At 49.2% G+C, this 23986-nt stretch overlaps 1 protein-coding gene across 1 annotated transcript in view; it reads right to left on the reverse strand.

Annotated features, from left to right (window-relative positions):
- The window catches only part of LOC138487549 (uncharacterized), a 395452-nt gene that overhangs the window by 365673 nt on the left and 5793 nt on the right, over positions 1–23986 (reverse strand). Inside the window, exons 2-3 of the mRNA XM_069614031.1 lie at positions 7973–9194; positions 959–2641 (exon numbers count right to left, since the gene is read on the reverse strand). Coding sequence (XP_069470132.1) covers positions 959–2641; positions 7973–9002 — 2713 coding nt within the window. The 5' untranslated portion in view covers positions 9003–9194. The remainder of the gene's footprint in view (positions 1–958; positions 2642–7972; positions 9195–23986) is intronic.

Genomic DNA, 23986 nt, shown 5'->3' on the forward strand with positions numbered 1-23986 from the left:
AGTAATGGAGCATGTATATGATGGTGGGGCTGCCAAGTGCGTTCCTCGGGGGTGTAACCCTTCCAATGTACCAAGTATTGGAGCCCTCCTTGATAGTAATGGGAATCCACCAAATATGAGACCTCATACTCCTCAGGATTGCTTGGTTTGTTGTATGTGGGTCGGGTGATCTTTCTTCGATAAGGGTCTGGACGGCATTCCTTGAGTAACGAAGAATGGAATACCGGATGTACTCGACTCAATTGAGGAGGAAGGTCTAGCTGGAAAGCCACTGGGTTGATCTTTTTCTTGACTTTGAAAGGACCGATATACCTTGGGGCAAATTTTCCGGTGTGAACCCACCTAGGTAAGAACTTGGTAGCCAGCCATATCCGGGATCCTTCCCTCCAGGGAGGATTGGAGAGCCTTTTTTTATCGGCCCATCTCTTATAATCCTTGCGACTAGCCATTAAGGTGTCACTGGCTAGCTGATGGGTCTCTTTCAGAGATTGGATAAGAAGTTCGATAGTAGGCAGCTTTGAAGGTTCAGGTGATCCTACCAACATATGGCGAGGGTGATATCCATAGGTGCAGTAGAACGGACTCATCCGGATGGCCGTGTGGAAGGTATTATAAGCGAATTCTGCTGATGGAAGATACAGATTCGAGTCTTCTTGTCGCTGACTACAAAAACAACGTAGATATTGTTCCATAGTTTGGTTCAATCTCTCGGTCTGCCCGTTGCTCTGGGGATGGAAACCTGATGAAAGAGCTCGCTGAATACCTAGTTGTTTACACAGAGAGGTCCAAAGAAACTGGGAGCCCCTATCAGATACTACTGTATGGGGGAGATCATGTAACCTTACTATGTCTTTGAGAAAGACTCTGGCTGTTTCAGGAGCTGAAGGTACCCCTTGTAAGGGTATGAAATGAGCCAATTTGCTTAGGGAGTCTACCGTGACCATGATGGCAGTCATACCTTGAGAGAATTGGAGATCTAGCACAAAATCGATCGATATATGAGTCCAAGGTTGAGAAGATATGGGTTCTTGTTGAAGCAGACCGAGAGGTCGAGACGTCTGGTGTTTGTTCTTGGCACAGGTGGGACAAGTGGCTACATACGTCTTGATGTCTTTAGCGCAATCTGGCCACCAGAAATACCGTAACAGCAGATCTAAGGTAGCTTTCTGGCCCTTGTGACCAGCCAACGGAGTGTCATGACACCATGACATAACCAAGGTCTGTTGCTCTTTACAGGGTAAATATAGGGCATCATCTCGAAAATAAAGTCCTGATCTTTCATTTAGGCTGGTCCTTAACGCCTGAGATGGCCTGTTGAGAATGAGGCTGTCTCTGGTATCCTTTAGGAAGGTATTGGCAATGATCCGAAAAGTCTTGTTAGGCAGTAATCTTTCGGGTTTTCCAGGAGATTCGATATTCGTACCCTGGCTGCGGGATAGTGCGTCCGCAAGAACGTTCTCCTTTCCTGGGATGTACGAAATATCAAAATCAAATTGGGAGAAGAAGTACGCCCATCTGGCATGTCTGGCGTTTCTGCATTCCATCTGTTGAAGTATCTTCAAATTCCTGTGGTCTGTCCGAACGGTAAAGCGATGTATAGCTCCTTGTGATAGGTGATGCCACTCTTCGCAGGCTAGTTTGGTAGCCAATAGTTCCCGTTCTATCACCGAATAGTTCCGCTCACTGGAGGTGAGGGTGCGTGATAGGTAGGCTACTGGGTGTTCCTTGTCATCTGTATGTCTTTGTAACAATGCTGCTCCTATTGCTCCGTATAAAGCGTCGGCTTCTATTATAAAGGGAAGTGCTTGGTTAGGTTGAATCAATATGGGAGCTGTGGTAAACGCTTGTTTTAATATAAGAAAAGCTTGATCAGCTTCTGATGACCAATTGAATGTCACCCCCTTCTTTAGGAGGGCTGTGATGGGGAGTACCAGATTAGAAAATCCAGAAATGAAATGTCTGTAGAAGTTGGCCAACCCCAAAAACCGCTGAATATCCTTGACGTTCTTGGGTTTGGGCCATTGCAGGATGGCCTTTATCTTCCCTGGATCCATGTGAATCCCTTCTCCTGACAAAACAAATCCCAGATAGGACACAGAAGAAGAGTCAAAGACACACTTTTCCGGCTTGACGTAAAGTTGGTTTTTCAGGAGTCTCTGGAGCACTTCCCTAACATGATGATGATGTTCTTTGGATGAGTTCGAGAACACCAAAATATCGTCCAGGTATACTACTACTGTGGTAAACAGAAGGTCCAAAAACAGTTTGTCGATCAATCGCTGAAATATGGCAGGAGCCTTTACCAAACCAAATGGCATTACTTTGTATTCGAAATGACCTAGAGGTGTCCGGAATGCAGTCTTCCACTCGTCACCAGCTCGGATCCTGAGCAAATGGTATGCACCCCGTAGGTCAAGTTTAGTGAAGATGCTGGCTCCTTGTACTGCCTCCACGACCTCCTTAATTAGAGGCATAGGATACTGGTCTTTGATTGTTACTTGATTGAGTCCTCTGTAGTCTATACATGGCCTACGTTCAGAGGATCCCTTCTTCGGGATAAAAAACAAAGAGGCTATGGCAGGGGACTTGGATTCCTGAATGAGTCCATGATGAAGGTTGCAGTCCAGGTATTCCTTGAGAGCTTGACGTTCAGGTAAAGATAGGGGAAACATCCGTCAGAAGGGTATTGAAGCTCCTGGCACTGTTTCGATGGCACAATCTTTGTTTCTGTGAGGAGGAAGGATATGAGGTCGATGATCCAAGAATACTTCCATGAAATCCAAGTAATGGGAAGGTATCAGATGTATTGAAGCAGCTGACAAGGATCCTGCGGAGTTGGTTCGTGGATGAGGGGAGATAGGCTGCAAACACCCTTCTGAGCAAAACGAAGACTTGAAATGAATGGTATTAGCCGTCCAATCGATGGTAGGATTATGGCAGTGTAACCAGGGCATCCCCAGTATTACGGGGAAATGAGCAGCACGGATGAGATCAAATACCACCATCTCCTGATGTTGGAACAGTTTGACGTTAACAGGTTCTGTTCATACCTGATGGGACCGGATGACAAAGGAGTACCGTCAACTCCTTCCACTGGGACCGGCTGTAGTTTCTTGCGGAGAGGCAGGCCGTTCTTCTCTGCCCACTGTATGTCGATAAAATTTCCAGCCACACCACAATCCAACATTGCTATCACATCCCAAGGGACAGATTTGCCGCTCGTGAGTCGGACAGGAAAAACCATCAAACGTGTAACGTCACTAGAGGGTACAGGTAAGTGGTTGATACAGGGAGTCGGACTACTGTCCCCGGACCTTCCCCTGTTCAGGTTCGGGGGGTAGCGTTTCCCTGTCGCCGAGGGGGTACCTCTGGACAATTTCGCAAGAGATGCTTCTGGGACCCACAGTACATACAGAGACCGAGATCACGTCTTCTCCTTCTTTCTTCTGAGGTTAGCGGGCCTCTTGTCGCACCAATTTGCATTGGTTCTTCTCCTTGATGAGGGACCGTACGATTTCCCTGACCCGGCGTATGGAGGATGGGCGTCGTAGGATTCCTTCTCCGTTCTTGCCTTCTCTCTCCTAAACGGAATTCAATCTGGAGCGCAAGAGAGACTAAATCCTGAAAGGAATGTGGTCTAGCAGTCCTGGCTAACTCATCTTTGATATCCTCATTGAGACCCCTGCGAAACAATGTTTGTTGGGCAGAATCCGGCCAATCAGAATTGGTAGCAAGTCTCATGAAGGAAGAAATATGAGTTTGCACGTCTAGATTACCTTGTTTGAGGTCTATTATTTGTTCATACGAAGAGAATTGGACCTCAGGACGTTCAAATCGTGCTTTGAACATTTGTGTGAATGCTGCATAGTCATTTGTAGCAGGGGCAGACTGGGTTATAAGAGGGGTTGCCCATGCTAGTGCATTGCCGGCCAGGTTCGAAACTAGGAATCCCACCTTCGCCCTATCGGAATCAAATGCTCTTGGACGAAATGTGTAATAGATCAAACAGGAGTCTAAAAACTCCCTTAGCGATCGTGGGTTCCCATCATACTTGCCAAATTGCAACGGGAGAGGAGGTAGGTCACCCCTATTTTCCCTGTTCTCATCACGAGTATTAACTTGCTGGCGTAATGTCTGGTTCTCATTTCGGAGGGTTTGGACTTCCACAGTTAGCCCTTGTATGGCCCCTACAAGTTCTTGGTACTGTTCGAGTGAAGCCATTCTCACTTCCTGGCGTTGCACGCTGTCAGTTTTGCAATAAACCTCCCTTCCTTCCTCCTCACCATTATCGTCTAGGTCGTCTTCTTGTGGTGCTGTCTTTCTTCGTCTGCGTATTTCCTTGGTTTTCTTCTTATCGTGTAAATAAGGTCGGTCTCTGCTGGAAGCCACGCTGTCGGGAGGTAAACCCCCAACCGCGGGGCTTACGGATGTTTCACAAGAATGGCTTAGTTCAAGGTACGTAGTCCACACGAGGAGGATGAGAGTGTGAGAGAGAGACGGAGTAGCTTGGAGATGCAATGGAGAAAGGAAAGAAAACAGGTAAGGAATACGGAACAGCAGAGCGGAGGGAGACAAGGTAATGGAGAGCGGAGAAGCCGGAGCTGCAGACTGTGCCTGATGCGAGGAGGACACAACACGGAAAGCAACGGAACGGGAAACGAAGGTAAGAACAAAAAGAAAACAGAAGTAAGTACGCTCGAAGAGGCGAGAGGGCAGAACAGTAGGCAACGATCGAAGGGACGATCGCAGGAGAGAAAGACAGAAAAGATAACAATGGAGCGTTAGCTCTGAGAGTGAAAGTTACTAGCGTTGGCAGGACGGTGAAAAGACCGAAGGTGCAACGCATCCGAACGCCAGGAATTCCTCCAGTATAAACAACGGGCAGCCATCTTGAAAAACACTAGACCGCTCACAGGAGAACGTAGTGTAACATGAAGGCATTTTCAATGGAGTCTCCAGGAATGCCATAACTTCCATCGGGGAAGCATGACAAGTAGGTGCAAGACCCCTTTCCATGGAAGGCCTTCTTAGGCCAATGGGTCATATTATTTCTTAGCCCTTTTCTACGAGCCATTAGTCAGATTGGTATTACTTTGACTTATAAAAATCTCCACACCGGCAGAAAAAAGAAGCGTCCGAACTTATGATGAATAATATTGGCTTGGCACACCAGTCTCACTGCCTTCGGTTTCAAAACAGCAATCCTAGATGTACTGCTTCGTGTTTCATTAAAAGACAAGCCTAAGTAAGAGAAATCATTTACCACTCGAACGAGGCATATTTGTTCAGCTTCTGTGTCCTAAGAATAAGACATTTGGTTTTAGTTATATTTACAGTAAGTTTGTTGGATGTGGGATCATCCTGAAGAGCCTTCATACATTTCCGATGGCACTAGTACGGACACTTTTCATTGTTTGCTGGTGGGTCTTTACCATAAATGCATGCATTTAATCTGAAGCTCTGCTGGAGTCAGCTCTCGAAAGCTGACCCTCACAAGGGCTGTGTCCATGTTTTGAGCATTCAAATCTGGCCAGCTGCTGATAATTCTTCTAGCAAAAGCTCCCAGTAGTAGTGATAGCGCAATAAAAGGGTGACTCAAAATCAGTGGCCTCTAGCAGGGATAGCCTAAGAAAACGTGAATATTAATTAGTGGCCACTTGCAGTGATACCCTGAGAAAAAGTGAATCAATTAGTGCTCACTAGCAGGAATACCCTGAGAAAAAGTCAATAATAATTAGTGGTCACTAGCAGTGATACCATGAGAAAAAGCAGACACTAATTAGTGGCCACTAGCAATGATAGCCTGAGAAAAAGTGAAGAAATACCACTAGCAGTGATAGCCTGAGAAAAAGGGAAGATTAATTAGTGGCCACTAGCAGTGATAAGATGAGCAAAAGTGAATTATAATTCGTGGCCACTAGTTGGGAGAACGTGAGAAAAAGTGAATAATTAGTGCCCACTAGCAGTGATAGCGTGAGAAAAAGTGAATACTAATTAGTGGTGACAACTATGGATAGCCTGAGGAAATAGTGAATAATTAGTGGCCAATAGCAGTGAGAGCCTGAGAGAAAGGTAATAGTGGCCACTAGCAGTGCTAACAAGAGAAAATGTGAATAATGATTAGTGGCCAAAAATAGTGATAGTGGTTAATGTATAATAATAATTAGTGATAATTGGCGATCACTGGTAGTGATAGCATGGTAAAAAGTAAACAATTAGTGGCCAGGTGGGTGCTGCTAAACTGTCAGCAAGATAGTGACCTGCCTCCCCTCGACCAGGGGTAAAATGCCGCATGATTATTAAGGCATGCATGCAACAGTGTCAATCTATGCTGGGCATAGGCAAACAAACACAGGCATGCATGCATGCAACAGTGTCAACCTTGTGCTCATTTGCAAAAAAACGATTTTAATAGTTAACTCCTCACACATGATTAAAAAAGTTACAAATACTATAAATATTGTTTCAGTGCTCCTATCAAAGAATTTAACCAGCGTTGGGTCACTCACTTACAAAATGGGTGCAGACCTGGGTATATGAAACCTCTGAACTTAAACTAAAAGGTTTCCCGCCCGGAAAGAAAAGGCTGGCACCCCTAGAACCAATACATCTCTGTCTGCCCAGTCCACATCATTAGGAAACATAGGCAACATTCAAGACAGATTAAAAAATGTATCAACGAGAACCAGTTTGAGGATTAAATCATGCCAATCTGAGGACAAACATTGACGTTAATCACAGACAACTGAAAAAGCGACACTACAAACCTCAGATGGCCAACTGCTGTTGGCTACCAGAGCGCTCAAGTTTCCCTGTGCCCTGCTGAGGGACAAGCAGGATTTTTCCTTGCCTACAGGAAAACTACAAATCTCAGAATTCAAAGGAAAAAAACAGAATTGGATGACCTTCCCAAGCATGGCATGGGGGAAACATCAGCGCTGTCTCGCGGTAAAAAGCCAAGTCTGGCTGACACCTGGGGCAAGTGGCAGCCAAGTAGCGACAACATTGTAAAGCACTCCATGTCATTAAGCATTATTTCAGGATCGCCTTTGCTAGATTCCCAGATACCAAATACGGTTTTGTGTCAACAAAACTGAAAAGTGCAAAACTGCTAAATATCATCACTTCAAGGCAATTAAAGGTTTGCTTGAACGATACCTAGAGGGTATTGTAGTGTGAATCGAAGCAGCAGGTTCTCATGGCAGGCTAAAACACATATCTTAAATGGACACGTGTTTTTCCTAACATTTCATAGCACACCGAAAGTATCAAAAAACATAATTAACGGTGCCCAAGACAATTCCATCCTGATCCAAAAATGTTACAGGAAATGTGTCGATCCATCCCAGCCAGGTACATCCTGAATAACATAACACTCCAGATGAATAAAAGTTTCATTGTGTTGACAGGTGAGGTGTGTGGTGGGTTTGTGTGTATGTGTATGGGGGAGGGGTGTGTGTGCAACTTTCTTGTTGCCATTTGTCAGCACGGTGGTCAGGATGGTGGTAGGGTTCATGTTGCCATCTTTGGGTGCACTGTCGTGGCTGAAGACACACTTGGTTAAGAATTTATCACTAAACCAAGAGAGCATTTACAACTTCCATTGAGCCATTCACTCTCAGCAGACTGCTTAGAAATGACACTGGCAGGACAAATTTTGATGTCACTACTTGATAGAGCTGACTTAAACAGATCGCAGGAGGATGTGTTTAGGGCTGGGTGGGGAGGAAAGCAGTGGGTGTGAGAATGGCCATAGGGATTAGCATGGTTATGGGCAGTCAATGGGTGGGGAAGTAATTAAACAACTGCTGAAGACTCTCAGACATTAAACACTGTTCACAGAGGACTAACACCAGAGCAGGTACATTGTTCATTTATGAAGACTCAGTACTGCTGCAACCACCTTGGGCGCCCACATTTGCTTGATGAGGCGTCTCTGTAGCCTTTCGTGCACACAGTGCATTCAAAGTTCAAAGGCATGGTCGCTCCCCAGAATGTATCTTCTGATGCCTGTTTAGATGTGACCCCCGAGTGAAGCTTTTCTCACACTCTGTACACTGATGTGGTCGTTCCTCTTTATGGATCATCTGATGCTGGTACAGACCTGATCTCAGAGCAAAGCTTTTCTCGCACTCTGTACACTGGTATGGTCGCTCGCCAGTATGGCTCTTCTGATGACGGTTTAGATGTGAACGCCGGGTGAAGCTTTTCTCACACTCTGTACACTGGTGTGGTCGCTCCTCTTTATGGATCATCTGATGCTGGTACAGAGTTGATCTCAGAGCAAAGCTTTTCTCACACTCTGTACACTGGTATGGTCGCTCCCCAGTGTGTATCTTCAGATGCTGGTTTAGATGTGAGCGCTGGGTGTAGCTTTTCTCACACTCTTTACACTGGTATGGTTTCTCTCCGGTGTGGGATCTCTGGTGAGACGACAGATTTGACACACGATTGAAGTGCTTACCACAGTCTGTACACCCATAGGGCTTTTCCCCAGTATGGATCGTAAGATGCCTGATCAGAGATGAGGAGTCACTGAAGCTTTTCTTGCACTCTGTGCATTCATAGGGCCTCTCCCTCATATGGATCTTCTGATGCTGGCAAAGATTTGAGCTGTTGGTGAAGCTTTTCCCACAATCTTTACACTGGTATGGTTTCTCTCCGGTGTGGGATCTCTGGTGAGCCCTCAGATTTGACACCTGACTGAAATGCCTACCACATTCCGTACACCCATAAGGCTTTTCCCCAGTATGGCTCTTCTGATGCTGATACAGATTTGAGCTGTTAGTGAAGCTTTTCTCACACCCCGAACACTGGTATGGTTTCTCTCCGGTGTGGGATCTGTGGTGAGTCTTCAGGGTTGATGTGCAATTGAAGTGCATACCACATTCCGTACACCCATAGGGCTTTTCCCCAGTATGGACCCTAAGATGCATGATCAGATTTGAGGTGTTCTTGAAGCTTTTCTTGCACTCTGGGCATTCATAGGGCTTCTCCATCATATGGCTCTTCTGATGCTTGTACAGATTTGAGCTCTGATCCAAGCTTTTCTCACACACAAAACACTGTAAGGGACTTTCTCCTGTGTGGGATCTCTGATGTATTTCCAGGTGTGATGCCGAATGAAAGTGTTCATCACATTCTGTACTCCCATGGACCTTCTCCAGAAGATATACCTCATGGCTGCTCACTCTCTGTGGAAAGAAGCAGAGGTTCCACACATTATTTCATAGCACTGTACAGCCTAAATATCAATAGATTCAGGGCAGAGCCATTCATTCTCACTTTACTCCCCACTCACAAACTCACTGGGTGATCCTGAGTGAAGCCATTTGTGTCTTGCCTCAGGTCAATTTTAAGAGTGAATAGCAGACTCCTGAAACCTCAGCACAGTTCAATTCACAATACATATATAAATATAGTCTCTTCTGACCCCTCACCAATCAGGAGAGAGAAATGGGCAAGTATACTTGCTGGGCGAATACTGCCCTGATTTACATGTACAATATTGAACAAAGGTCTAGTCAACATTGCTCACCAGAAACATGCATGACTACTACATTCATGGGAAGAATGTAGAATTACAGATGGGGGCTTTCAACTGCAGGGATGTACTCCACCTGGGGGTTCAGAGTCAAAACTGATGGACAGTGAGAGTGAAACTCAAGCTGTCACTGAACCTGACGTGGAACGTGTCCTGCAGTTGCTAGCTGCCTATATAGAATGCAATGGTGTCTATATCCTTCATGCATCCCATGTACACTCCTGCAATGCCCCCCGGATCACATGGTGTACATGCAACATACAAAATACAAAATAAAGCAAGCCACCCCCATGAAGAATAGATGTACCCCTGCTCTCTCCCCATCAACACCACCTCCCTACTGGTGCAGCTCCTTGGCAGCGTGGGAGCCGTGAGTCAGATAGATAGGAAGATATGGGACTACTGCACTGTCAAAGGCAGTGTGACCTCTGAGAATGGCCAAAAGAGTGGACACCAGGATTCCCCAGTCCTGTGTGTAAGAATGGCTGAGAGAGTGGACACTAGGAACTATTTGTCCTGCCTGCAAGAATGGCTGAGAAAGTGGACACCAGGAATCCTCAGTCCTACCTCTGTGAATGGCCAAGAGAGTGGACACAAGGAATCATCAGTTCTGCCTCTAAGAATGCCTAAGCAAGTGGACACTAGGCGTGCTCAAGTCCTGCTTCTGAGAATGGCCAAGAGAGTGGACACAAGGAATCATCAGTTCTGCCTCTGGGAATGGCTGAGCAAGTTGACACCAGGAATCCTCAGTTCTACCTCTGTGAATGGTTGAGAGAGTGGACACCAGCAATATTCAGTCCTACCAGTAAGAATGCCTGAGAACGTGGACACCAGATTTCCCCGGTTCTGCCTCTGAGAATGGCTGAGAAATTAGACACCTGCAATCCTCAGTCTGGCCTCTGAGAATGGCTGAGAGAGTGGACACCAGGGATTCTCAGTCCGGCTCCTAAGAATGGCTGGGACAGAGGAAACCAGATGTTTGTTCTCAGCCCTGCCTCTAAGAATAGCTCTTGAGAGTGGACACCAGGAGTCCTTAGTCCTTCCTCTAAGAATGCCTAAGCAAGTGGACACTAGGCGCGCTCAAGTCCTGCTTCTGAGAATGGCCAAAAGAGTAGACACCAGGAATCCTCAGTCTTACCTCCAAGATTAGCTGGCAGAATGGACACCGGAAATAGTCAGTCCTGCCTGGCCTGGAAGAAGGCATGAGAGAGTGGACACCAGGAGTCCTCAGTCCTACCTCTAAGAATAGCGAGAGAGTAGACACCAGGAATCATTAGTCCGGTCTCTAAGAATGGCTGAGTAAATGCAAACCAAGAATTCTCAGTCCTACCTCTAAGATTAGCTGTGTGAGTGTACACCAGGAATCCTGAGTCCTGCCTGTAAGAATGGCTAAGAGTAGACACCAGGAATCCTCAGTACTGCCTGTAGGCATGGCTGAGAGCCAGGACCCAATGAATTTTCAGTCCTCCCCTGAGAATTGCTGAGAAAGGAGACACCTGGAATCCACAGTGCGGCCTCTGAGAATGGCTGGAAGAGTGGACACCGGGATTCCTTAGTCATGCCTGTAAGAATGGCTTAGAGAGTGGGCACCAGGAATATTCAGTCCTGCCTGTAGGGATGACAGAGAGTGGATATTAGGACCCTCATTACAACCCCGGCGCTAAACCATGGCACTATTAGCACCATGGTTGGTGCCGGTGTTGTAACGAGTCCGCCATGGTGGAATGGGGAAATACCGCCCCATTCCAAGGTTGACGGGGCAGTATTTCCCCATTTCACCATGGCCCTTCCCCATTCCCATTTTCGCCCGATAGGGCTCAATGGCACTGGGGAAGGCGCTAAGAACGGTACCGCAAATTGCGCTACCGTAATTAGCACCGAGGTGCCTTTGCAGCACCCTACTTTTTTTTTACCAGCCGTTAAGGACGGGGCCCGCAAAGGGACCTCGTAATCAGGCATTTAACGGCGCCGACACCTTTTACGGCGCCATTAAACCCCTAACGCCAGGGTCGTAATGACCCCCTAGGAATCTTAAGTGCTGCCTGTAAGAATAGCTGTGAGAGTGGACACCAGGAATCCTAAATCTTGCCTGTAAGAATTGCTGAGAGACGGGACCCCAGAAATCTTCAGTCCTCCCTCTGATAATGGCTAAGAAAGTACACACCTGGAATCCTCACTCTGGCCTCTGAGAATGGCTGAGAGAGTGGACACCAGGAATCCTCAATATTGCCTGTAAGAATGCTGTAGAGAGTGGACACTGGGAATCTTCAGTCCTACCTGTAAGAATGGTTGAGAGAGTGGACAACAGGAATCCTTATTCCTGCATATGAGAATGGCCAAGAGAGTGGACACTAGGAATCCTCAGTCCTGTCTGTAAGAATGGCTGAGAAGGTGCACACCAGGAATACTCAGTCCTGTCTCTGCGATGGCCGAGCAAGTAGACACCGGAAATCATTAGTCCTGCCTCTGAGAATGGCTGAGAAAGTGGAAACCAGAAACCCTGAGTCCCTCTATGAGAATAGCTAAGAGTGGACACCAAGAGTCCTCAGTCCTACCTCTAAATATGCCTAAGCGAGTGTACACCAGGAGTGCTCAGTCATGCTTCTGAGAATGGCCAAGAGAGTGGACATCAGGAATCCTTAGTCCTGTCTCTGAGAATGGCTGAAAACGTAGACACCTGGAATCCTCAGTCTGGCCTCTGATAATGGCTGAGAGAGTGATCACCAGGAAACCTTAGTCCTGCCTCTAAGAATGGCTGAGAAAATGGACATCAGGAGTCCTCAGTCCTACTTGGAAAAATGACTTAGGGTGGATCCCAGAGGTCACCAGTCCTGCCTCCAAGAATAGCTGTGAGAGTCAACACCAGAAATCCTTAGTTATTCCTCTGGGAACGGCTGTGAGAGTGGACACCAGGAGTCTTCAGTCCAGTCTATGAGAATGGCCAAGAGAGTAGACAATAGGAATCATTAGTCCTCTCTCTAAGAATGGCTTAGAAAATGCAAACCAGGAATCCGCAGTCCTACCTCTAAGATTAGCTGTGCAAGTGTAGACCAGGAATCCACAGTCCTGCCTGCAAGAATGCCTCAGAGAGTAGACACCAACAGTCCTCAGTCCTACTTGTAAAAATACCTAAGCGAGTGGACACCAGGAGTCCTCAGTCCTGCCCGTAAGAATGCCTGAGAGTGGACACCAGGAATCCTCTGTCCAGTCTCTGAGAATAGTTGGGAGAGTGGACACCAGCAGTCCTCGGTCATACCTCTGAGAATGGCAGAGAGGGTGGACACCAAGAATCCTTAGTCCTGCTTCTAAGGATCGCCAAGAGAGTAGACACCAGGAATCATTAGTCATGTCTCTAAGAATGGCTGAGAAAATGCAAACCAGGAATCCTCAGTCCTGTCTCTAAGATTAGCTGTCACTAGGAATCCTCAGTACTGCCAGTAGGGATTACAAAGAGGGATACTAGGAATTCTAAGTGCTGCCTGTAAGAATAGCCGAGAGAGTGGCCACCAGGAATACTCAATTCTGCCTGTAAGAATGGCTGAGAGATGGGACAACTGGAGTCCTCAGTCTGGTCTCTGAGAATGGCTGAGAGAGTGGACACCAGGAATCTTCAGTCCCGCCTGTAGGAATGGTTGAAAGAGTGGACACCAGGAATCCTTATTCCTGCACCTGAGAATGGCCAAGAGGGTGGACACCAGGAATCCTTAGTTCTATCTCTAAGAATGGCTGAGAAAGTGGACACCAAATATTTTCATTTTGGCCTCTGAGAATGGCTGAGAGAGAACACCAGGAATAGTCTGCCCTGCCTGTAAGAATGGCTCAGAGTAGACACCAGGAATCCACAGTCTTTCCTCCAAGATTAGCTGGGAGAATGGACACTGGAAATCCTTGGTCCTGTCTGTAAGAAGGCATGAGAGAGTGGACGCCAAGAATACTCAGTCCTCCCTCTGAGAATGGCTGAGAAAGTCTCCTGGAAGCTTCAATCTGGCATCTGAGAATGGCTGAGAGCGTGGACACCAGGAATCCTTAATCCTGCCTGTAAGAATGCCTTAGAGAGTGGACACCGGTAATCTTCAGTCCTGCCTGCAAGAATGGTTGAGGGAGTGGACAGCAGGAAGCCTTAGTCCTATTTCGAAGAATGGCTGAGAAGGTGGACACCAGGAACCCTCAGTCCTGTCTCTGCGATGGCTGTGCGAGTGGACACCAGAAATCCTCAGTCTTGCCTCTATGAATGGCTGAGAAAATGGACACCAGGAGTCCTCAGTCCAGAATGTAAAAATGCTTGAGTGTACACCAGGAATCTTCAGTCAGACTGAGAATAGCTGCGAGTGTGCACACCAGGAATCCACAGCCCGGCCTCTGAGAATGGCTAGGAGAGAGGAAACCAGGAACCCTCAGTCCTGATTATAAGAATGCCTCAGAGAGTAGACACCAACAGTCCTCAGCCATATCTCTAAGAATGGCTGAGAGAGTGGACACCAGGACTCCTTCATCTTGCTCCTGAGTATGGCCAAGAGAGCGAACACTAGGAATCCTGACTGACCTCTGAGAATGGCTGAGGGAGTTGAGAAAAGGAATCCTCAGTCCTGCCTGTAAGAAAGGCTGAGAGAGTGGACACCAGGACTCATTAATCCTGCTTCTGAGATTGGCCAATAGAGTGGACACCCGGAATCCTTTGTCTTGTTTCTGAAAATGGCTGCCAGAGTGGACACCAGGAATCCTCCATCCTGCCTCAGAGAATGACAGAGAGTGGACACCGGGAATCTTCAGTATTGCCTGTAAGAATGGCTCAGAGTGGACACTAAAAATGCATAGTTCTGCTTCTTAGAATGGCCAAGATAGGCAACCATAGTCCTATCTCTAAGCACGGCTCACAGTGGAAACTAGGAGTCCTCCCTCCTGCATCTGCAATTCCTGAGAAAGTGGACACCAGGATCCCCCAGTCTTGAGTGTAAGATTGGCTGAGAGAGTAGACACCAGGAATCCTGATGCCTGTCTGTAAGAATGGCTAAGAGAGTAGACACCAGGTGTTACGCTCACCTTAGCTCCGTGGGGGCGGCAGGCGCTGCTTGGACGTTTGCTGGTTTTCTCTGGGGCGTGCTGTGCGTGGCCAACTCTGGAGGTCTGGTCTGCTCTGGGGTGTCAGCAATGGCCTTGGGGTCTGCTCCTATGATGAGGAAAGGGTGGTCAACAGAGGGTTCCTTTTGTCTTACCAACCCTCCCTCGTGCCACAATCCCTTATGCTGGATTCCTTCCCAAGGACGCTCCTCACCTTGTGGTTTTATCTGGTAGGCTCTCCGTCCTGCTGGTTCTCTGTAGGGGCGCAGTGCCAGGGTACTAGTTCACTGGTTCCCCCGGATGTGGATTCAAGCCCAGACCAGCTGTGGCAACAACTCGCCTTGCCCTTGCTCGCTTTCGTAGTCTGTGCCTTGCAGGCTATAGTCTTTCTCTCTCACTGTCCCTCTTTGTCTTCTTGCTGTTCTTTTGTCTTTGCAGTCCTAACCTTTGCCTTCTCGTTGCTCTTTACCTCTGTAGGTGCCAGAATGAGCCGGGATGAGTTCACGTGCGCCGATCCGACTCTGGCACCGGTGAATAGTGCTGGAGGGTCCAGAGCGCAGCGCTGAGCCGCGATGACAGGTAAGAGTGCTCACTTTGGCGTATGCGTAAGACACTGGTGTGCGGTTGCGGAGAGTAATGCGATGCTTTTCCGATTCAGTTTTCATATTCTGACCTGTCTTCTTTCTGTTTCAGGTGCCGGTGCCGAGAAGTGACGACGAGGAAGCTGGAGTCCCCAGTAAATGTCCGGACCGCGGCGCGGGATTCCTGGGTAAGTATAGCAGGATTCTCGGGTAAGTATGGGCCGGCTTAACTGTGCCTGTGGTGCCCTGTCTTTTCTGCAGCTGGCAGGCGGCTGAGAATTCGATGGAAGTTCTCGTTCGTGCTGATTGCAGGGAGCTGGTCACGCTGTGATAGTGCAGAGCAACGCGAAGAACGATCCCAGGCGAGGGTGGGGCTGAAGTACCCAGCCACACCTTAATGTCAAGCTTGCATGAGCCACACCCAAAAGTCTAGCCTGCATGAAGGCAGGGGCTGTGGCCCAGTGTTCTGCCAACTTGGGGTACCAGGAAGCTGCCTCAGCTTTGTGTTTCCTCACGCTTCCCTTATGAACCTGGTGCCAAAGGCGCCAGGACAAGGTCCAGGTGATTCCTCTCTGCATGCTACAGGGTTTGCCCAGGGTGTAGCTCCAGGCACGCCCTAAAGATCCCACTACCTTACGGGAACGACTTGGCATGTGTGATCCTGGGCAACTGGTTGTGACAGCATTCACCTTCCACCCCCCCCCCCCAAAGCCCCTCTCAAGGGTGGACCTCTCCTTGGTCCAGGTTTGGTTGGATTATTATGATGGAAGCATTTCACCAGTCGTGGAGCATGGACATGGTCAGTGGGTTCCCATGTTCTGTCTTGAGGCCCATACCCCTTCCAGTCTACGAGATAGTACAGTTTAGACTTGACCATCTTAGAGTCTAGGATATCTTTGACCTTGAACTCTGGTTCATCATCCACGACCACAAGGAATGGTGGTGTTTTCATCCATGTGCCTGGCTGGTCCGGTTTCAGGAGGGAAACGTGGATCACAGGGTGGATTCACATATTGGGAGGTAGGGCTAGCCTCATAGCAACCGGATTGATTACTGCCTTGATAGTATATGGCCCCAGGTATCTCGGGCGGAATGTTCGGGGCCCCTTCATGGGAATGTGCCTGGATGCTAACCATACTGCATCCCCAACCTGGTAAGCAGGAGCCTTTCGTCTGTGCTGGTCCGAAAATTTCTCCTGTCTTTCTTTGGCCTTGGCTAGGTGTTCGGTTGCCTCCCTGAGAACACGAGTGCTCGTGGTGTGCAAAGTTGTTCCTGTGGCATTTCTAGTGTTTTGGTGGATCAAAGACGGATGTTTGTGGGTGCCGTCCGTATACAATGTAGAAAGGACTCTGTCCTGTACTGGGATGGATGGAGTTGTTGTACGCATATACTGCTTTCCACAACACGTCCTTCCAGGTGTCCTCTGCTTGGTGTAGCATGCATCTCAGGTATTGTTCCAGTGTCTGGTTTGTCCGTTCTTTTTGACCATCGGTTTGGGGATGGTGGCTTGTAGACAGACAACCGTCGATCTTTGCGAGTTTGCAGCTTCTTTTCCAGAATTTTGAGAAAAACTGGCTGCCTCGATCTGATACCAAGACTGATGGGAACCCATGTAACTGGACAATTTGTTCCAGGAATACCTTTGCCAAGGTGGAGGCGGTCGGAAGACCTTTCAGTGGAATGAAGTGGGCTATTTTTGAAAACAAGTCCACCACAACTAAAACGGTGTTGTAACCATTACAGGGCGGGGGGGGGTGGAGGGGGGGAAGGAGGAGGGGGAAGGAGGGGGGGGGGCGGTCCAGGATAAAGTCGAGTGACAGTGTGTGTCAGAGTGTAGGTGGTACCTCTAGAGTGCGCAGAAGACCTGCAGGCTTTTGTTTTTGTGATTTGTTCTGTGCGCAGATTCCGCATGTTGATACACACTGTAGAACATTCTTTCGCCAAGTTGGCCACCAATACTTTCTCTTGATCTTACCCAGTGTTTTGGTTACTCCTGCGTGTCCTTCCACTAGTGAATCGTGGTAACTTGTAACCACTTGGTCCTGCCATTCCTCTGCGGGATGTAAAGAGGCCCCTGGTAGTATGGTAGCCCCCCTGGTGATCGTGTGTTGCCACCCCTCCAGAACCCAAGCCTACTGTGCCTCTGCATCCATCTGACGTTGGATTTTGATTCTTAGGTTGTCCGGGGGTGAAGCTGCGGTATGTGCATCCAGGATTTTTTCCTTCTGGAATGATAACTACAGAGTCCGGTGTTGCATATCCGTCTTCTCCTTCACTCATGTGGGACAGAGGGTCGGCTTTGCCGTTGCGTACCACTGGTCGGCAAGTGATCACATAGTCGTATTCAGCAAGAGGGCCCATCGGAGCTGGCGGGACGACTGCGCTCTGGCTGACTTCAGATATTGCAGGTTGCGATGGTCAGTGATTACGGTGACCATATGCCTGGCCCCCAAGAGGTAATGTCTCCACGCTTTGAAAGCTGCTTTGATCACCAGGAGCTCTTTGTCCATGACCGCATAGTTCAATTCTGGTCCTGAGAATTTGCGTGACCAGAACACCACGGGATGTAATTGACCGGTGTCTGTATTTCTTTGTGAGAGGACTGCTCCCATGTTGGAAGCGTCGGTTTCGACTACATATGGGATGTCAGGCCGGGGGGCGTGTAGAATCGGGCCGAGGTAAACTTCTGTTTCAGGTTCTGGAAGGCCTCTTCTGCCTCGGCGGACCAGTGGAAGTGTTTGTTCTTTCGTAGCAGAGTGGTGATTGGATGGACAATCTGTGAGAACCCCAGGATGAAACTGCGATAGAAGTTTGCAAACCTGAGAATACTCTGGACTCCATTTACTGACGATGGTGAAGGGCAGTTGAGAATGGCATCCACCTTTCCAGTATCCATTCGAATGCTACGTGGAGTAAGGATGAAGCCTACGAACTCGACTTCAGTTACATGGAAGAAGCATTTTTCTATGGCATATAGCCGGTGTTGTCGGAGTTTCTCAAGGACAGTCCGAACATGGGTGACATGGTCTTCTTTTGTGGCAGAATATATCAGGATGTCGTCAATGTATACCAGTGCACAGACGTCAACCCGTTCACGGAGCACGTTGTTCATGAAGAACTGGATCGCCGCAGGGGCGTTGCAGAGCCCAAAAGGCATGACCTGGTACTCGTAAAGGCCATATTTTGTACAGAAGGTGGTTTTCCATTTGTCCCCCTTTTTTACTGGCACCACGTGGTAGGCCCCCCTGAGGTCCAACTTGGTGTAGATCTGGGCATCCTTGACTTGATCCAAGAGCTCCGGGATGAGTGGTAAGGGGTATCGATTCTTAACCGTTATCTGATTCAGTGATCGGTAGTCAATACCGATCCACAGATCCCCCTCCTTCTTAGGCACGAAGAAGAGGGGCAAGGCTACGGGCGACTTGGATGGGCGAATAAAGCCATTTGCCAGGTACTTTTCAGGTGGAGGTTTTCCTGCTCAGTTAGTGCGTAAATTCAGCTTCAGGGGATCTGGGCCCCTGGTATGAGGTCTATTTGGCAGTCACAGGGCCTATGTGGAGGAAGCGTATTGGCCTGTTCTTTTTGGAAAACGTCCTGGTAATCTATGTACTCTGATGGCAGCGTGCCTGTTCCTCCCTTCTGAATTGTTTTCACTTGTCCTCCCCGAAGGGATCCCGCACTAAAGCAGGAACCCACACAATTGTTTGAGAAGGGCAGGACCCTTGCACGCCAGTTGATTCAAGGGTTGTGGGCCTCCAGCCAGGGCATCCCGAGAATCACCTGCAATTGAGGAGCGCTGATGAGGTCGAAGATGATGTCTTCCCGGTGGCCATCCTGACAAAGCAGAGTCACTTCTTCTCTGCAGCGCGTCACAGGGCCCGAGGATAATTGGGTACCGTCGACTGCCGTTACGTTTTCTGTTGTCCGTTTTTTTACGGAGGAGAAGGCCCATCTTGTCTGCCAGATACTGGTCTATGTAATTGCCAATCCCTGCACTGTCTATGTACGCCGCCAAGGCATGCATCCTAGACGGTTGTTTGTGGCTGATCAGGATCACTGGTACGACTAGGTGCGAGGTCTGTGATGGTTCCTGCTCACTGCTCGACAAGCGTACCTCTATGCTTGCCAGGCGTTGGAGTTTCCCGGGTCAGATTCTGCATCCTCTCTGTCTGTGGCTCCCACCATCTTCCAAAGTGGCGTTACGGGACACTCACAAAGGAAATAACTGGGTTTTCCACAGTGCAAGCATAGATGTTGCTGGATGTTGCTGTCTTCTTTTTTCCCTCTCAGCCTTAATGAGTGGGCTCCGCAAGCCTCTGATCTGCATAGGTTCGGGGTGGTTCTCGAACTGTCGAGGCTGCGTTTCGCTTGGTCGCACGTAAACCGTTTGTCCTTCTGACCGAGCTCGGTCAGTCTTTCGGTCCTGCAGCCTGTGGTCTAGCTGTACGGCCAAATCAATGTACTCAGTGCATCCTTCGGGAGGATTCACCACCTCGGTAGAACAGCAGGGTCCTCCATTCCTCTGGCCAGTTGGTTTCGGCCACCAGCCTGTTAAAGGTGGCTATATAAGTCAATACATCCTGGCTGCCCTGTCGGAGAGATAACAGTTCGCTATCCAGGGCCTGGCCTTTGGTTTGCCAGGCAAATAACCTATAGTTCACGTTGAAGCCCCCTGAGATCATGGAGCAACGGGTCATCCCGGTTTACCAAGGGAATGGACCAGCCCACAGCACTACCACCCAAGTACGAGAGCACTAATGTGACCCTCGATTGGTGGTTGGGAATGCCCCTGGTCTGCATAGGAAGTGTAAACGGTACTGGTTCATAAATATGGCGTTCAGGTGGGGCCAAAGGGACTGCCCCAGGGAGGACCACCTGTACGGGCGTGGGCTGTGGGGCCGCTGCGAATGGAGCAGATCCAGGCAGCGGAGCTTGGCCGGCTTGCGTCGGAAGCAGCTGTATCACTAGATCGTCGGTACGGTCCTGGTTCACGATTAACTCCCTTCTGAGGGCACTGATCTCTTGTCGGGCGGTGTGCACCTCAGCTCGTAGCTCCCTCAACAACTGGGCTAACTGGTCAGTGTGCGAGGTTTCCATGACGCCCAAGCAGAGGTTCGGAGGAGTCTTTGGGTTCTGTTTCTGCGGGGGCGTCTGGCACTGCGTGGACGTCTGATGGTTTTCTCTGGGGCGTGCTGTGCTTGGCCAACTCTTGAGGTCTGGTCTGCTCTGGGGTGTCAGCAATGTCCCTGGGGGTCTGCTCCTATGATGAGGAAAGGGTGGTCAAATGAGGGTTCCTTTTGTCCTACTAACCCCCCCTCGTGCCACAATCCCTTATGCTGGATTCCTTCCCAAGGACGCTCCTCACCTTGTGGTTTTATCTGTTAGGCTCTCCGTCCTGCTGGTTCTCTGCAGGTGTGCAGTTGCAGGGTACTAGTTCCCCTGTCCTCTGTGGAACCGAGTTGCTTCACTGGTTCCCCTGGATGTGGAGTCAAGCCCAGACCAGCTGTGGCTACGAATCGCCTTGCCCTTGCTCGGTTTTGTAGTCTGTACCTTGCAGGCTATAGTCTTTCTCTCTCACTGTCCCTCTTGGTCTTCTTGCTTTTCTTTTGTCTTTGCAGTCCTAACCTTTGCCTTCTCATTGTTCTTTACCTCTGTAGGTGTTGGAATTAGCCAGGATGAGTTCACATGCGCCGATCCGACTCTGGCGCCGGTGAATAGTGCTGGAGGGTCCGGAGCGCAGCGATGAGCCGTGATGACAGGTAAGAGTGCCCACTTTGGCGTATGCGTGAGACACTGGAGTGCGGTTGTGGAGAGTAATGCAATGCTTTCCCATTCAGTTTTCATATTCTGACCAGTCTTTCCGTTTCAGGCGCCGAGAAGTGACGCCGAGGAAGCTGGAGTCCCTAGTAAGTGTCCGGACCGCGGCGCAGGATTCCCAGGTAAGTATAGTAGGATTCTCAGGTAAGTGTGGTCCGGCTTAACTGTGTCTGTGGTGCCTTGTCTTTTCTGCAGCTGGCAGGCGGCTGAGAGTTCGATGGAAGTTCCTGTTCGGGCTGATTGCAGGGAGCTAGTCACGATGAGCGTTACGCGGCGATATTGCAGAGCAACGCGAAGCACGATCCCAAGCAAGGGTGGGGCTTAAGTACCCAGCCACACCCAAATGTCTAGCTTGCATGAGCCACACCCAAAAGTCTAGCCTGCATGAAGGCAGGCGCTGTGGTCTAGTGTTCTGCCATCTTGGGGTACCAGGAAGCTACCTCAGCTTCATGTTTCCTCACGCTTCCCATTATGAACCTGGTGCCAAAGGTGCCAGGACAAGGTCCAGGTGATTCCTCTCTGCATGCTACAGGGTTTGCCCAGGGTGTAGCTTCAGGCATGCCCTAATGATCCCATTATAGTAGACACCAGGCAACGTAGTCCTATCTAAGAATGGCTCATAGAGTGAAAACCAGGAGTCCTCTGTCCTGCACCTGCATATTCCTGAGAAAGTGGACACCAGGAATCCCCAGTCATGAGTGTAAGGATGGCTGAGAAGATGGACACCAGGAATCCTCAGTCCTGTCTCTGCGATGGCTGTACGAGTGGACACTGGAAATCCTTAGTCCTACCTCTAAGAATGGCTGAGAAAATGGACACCGGGAGTCCTCAGTACAGACTGTACAAATGCCTTAGAGTGGACAACAGGAATCCTCAGTCTGGCCTCTGAGAATGGCCGGGAGATAGGAAACCAGCAACCCTCAGTCCTGCCTAAGAATGCCTCAGAGAGTAGACACAAACAGTCCTCAGCCATACCTCTAAGAATGGCTGAGAGAGTGGACACCAGGACTCCTTTGTCCTGCTTCTGAGAATGGCCAATAGAGTGAACACCAGGAATCCTGCCTGGCCCCCGAGAATGGCTGAGGGAGTGGACAGAGGGAATCCTCATTCCTGCCTGTAAGAAAGGCTGAGAGACTGGACACCAGGAATCCTTACTCCTGCTTCTGAGAATGGCCACAAGAGTAGACACCAGGAATTTTTAGTCCGGTCTCTAAAAATGGCTGCGAGAGTGGACACCAGGAATACTCTGTCCTGCCCCTATGAATGACAGAGTGGACACCAGTAATATTCAGTTATGCCTGTAAGAATGGCCCAGGGAGTGGCCACTAAAATGCTTATTCCTGCTTCTTAGAATGGCCAAGATAATGGACAGCAGGCATCCTTAGTCATGTCTCTAAGAATGGCTAATAGAGTGGAAAACAGGAGTCCTCCGTCCTGCATCTGCAAATTCCTGAGAAAGCGGACACCAGGATTCCCCAGTCATGAGTGTAAGTATGGCTGAGGGCGTGGACACCAGGAATCCGCAGTCCTGCCGGGAGGAATGGCTGAGATAGTGGATACCAAGATTACTCAATCCTGCCTGTACCAATAGCTGAGAGATGGGACCCCAGGAATCCTCAGTCCTACCTCTGTAAATGGCTGAGAAAGTAGACACCTGGAATCCTCAGTCTGGCCTCTGGTAATGGCTGAGAGAGTGGACACCAGGAAACCACAGTCCTGCCGGGAGGAATGGCTGAGAGAGTGGAGACCAGGAATCCTAAATTCTGCTTTGTAATGATGGCTCAGAGAGTGGATAAAAGGAATCCTCAATCCTGTCTGTACCAATGGCTGAGAGATGGGACCGCAGGAATCCTCAGTCCTCCCTCTGAGAATGGCTGAGAGAGTGGACACCAGAAATCCACAGTCCTGCCAGGAGGAATGGCTGAGAGAGTGGATACCAGGATTCCTCAATCCTGCCTGTACCAATGGTTGAGAGATGGGACCCCAGGAATCCTCAGTCCTACCTCTGTAAATGGCTGTGAAAGTAGACACCTGGAATCCTCAGTCTGGCCTCTGGGAATGGTTGAGAGAGTGTACACCAGGCGTCCTTAGTCCTGCATCTGAGAATGACCAAGATAGTGGACACCAGGAATCCTTAGTCCTGTCTCTAAGAATGGCTGAGAAGGTGGACACCAGGAATTCTCAGTCCTGTCAATGCAATGGCTGAGAGTGCAGATATCAGAAATCCTCAGTCCCGCCTCCAAGAATGGCTGAGAGAGTGGACACCGGGAGTCCCCAGCCCCACCTGTAAGAATTCCAGAGAAGTGAACACCAGGAATCTTCAGTCATACCTGTAAGAACGGCCAAGAGAGTCACCAGGAATCCTCAGACCTCCCTCTGAGAATGGCTGAGAATGTAGACAACTGGAATCCTCAGTCTAGCCTCCGAGAATGGCTGAGAGGGGACAACAGGAGTCTCAGTCCTGCCTGTAAGAATGCATCAGAGAGTGGACACCAGGAGACCTGCCCGTAAGAATGGCTTGGAGAGTTCACACCAGGAATCTTCAGTCCTGCCTGTAACAATGGTTGAGAGAGAGTGGACACCAGGAATACTTAGCCCTGGCTCTAGGATCAGCTGTGAGAGTGGACACCAGGAATCCTCAGCCCTGCCTCTGAGAATGGCTGAACGGGTGGAGACCAGGAGTCCTCAGTCCCCCACGCAGATGGTGAGCAGGTGCAAGTGGATCTAGGTCACCTGGCCTAAGCCCCACCCACCTCGGGCCTTGCGGCTTGCCGCTCTTTTTTCTACTTAAGGAGCCCTCCCGTCTCTTTTCCTTTGGAGATGGAGAGCAGGTGCAAGTGGATCTAGGTCACCTGGTCTAAGCACCACCCTCCTTCTTAGCCCTGACTCTTCCTTCATGCTCGTAACTCTTAGATCAAGGGTGTCTCTCGCCCGGGCATCCGAAGCAAAGGGCAGGCAAAGAAAAGGGCAATTCCTGTTTGGACCA

Source organism: Ambystoma mexicanum, chromosome 9 (assembly GCF_040938575.1).
Source record: "Ambystoma mexicanum isolate Mex_15411 chromosome 9, UKY_AmexF1_1, whole genome shotgun sequence".
Classification (NCBI taxonomy): Eukaryota; Metazoa; Chordata; class Amphibia; order Caudata; family Ambystomatidae; genus Ambystoma; species Ambystoma mexicanum.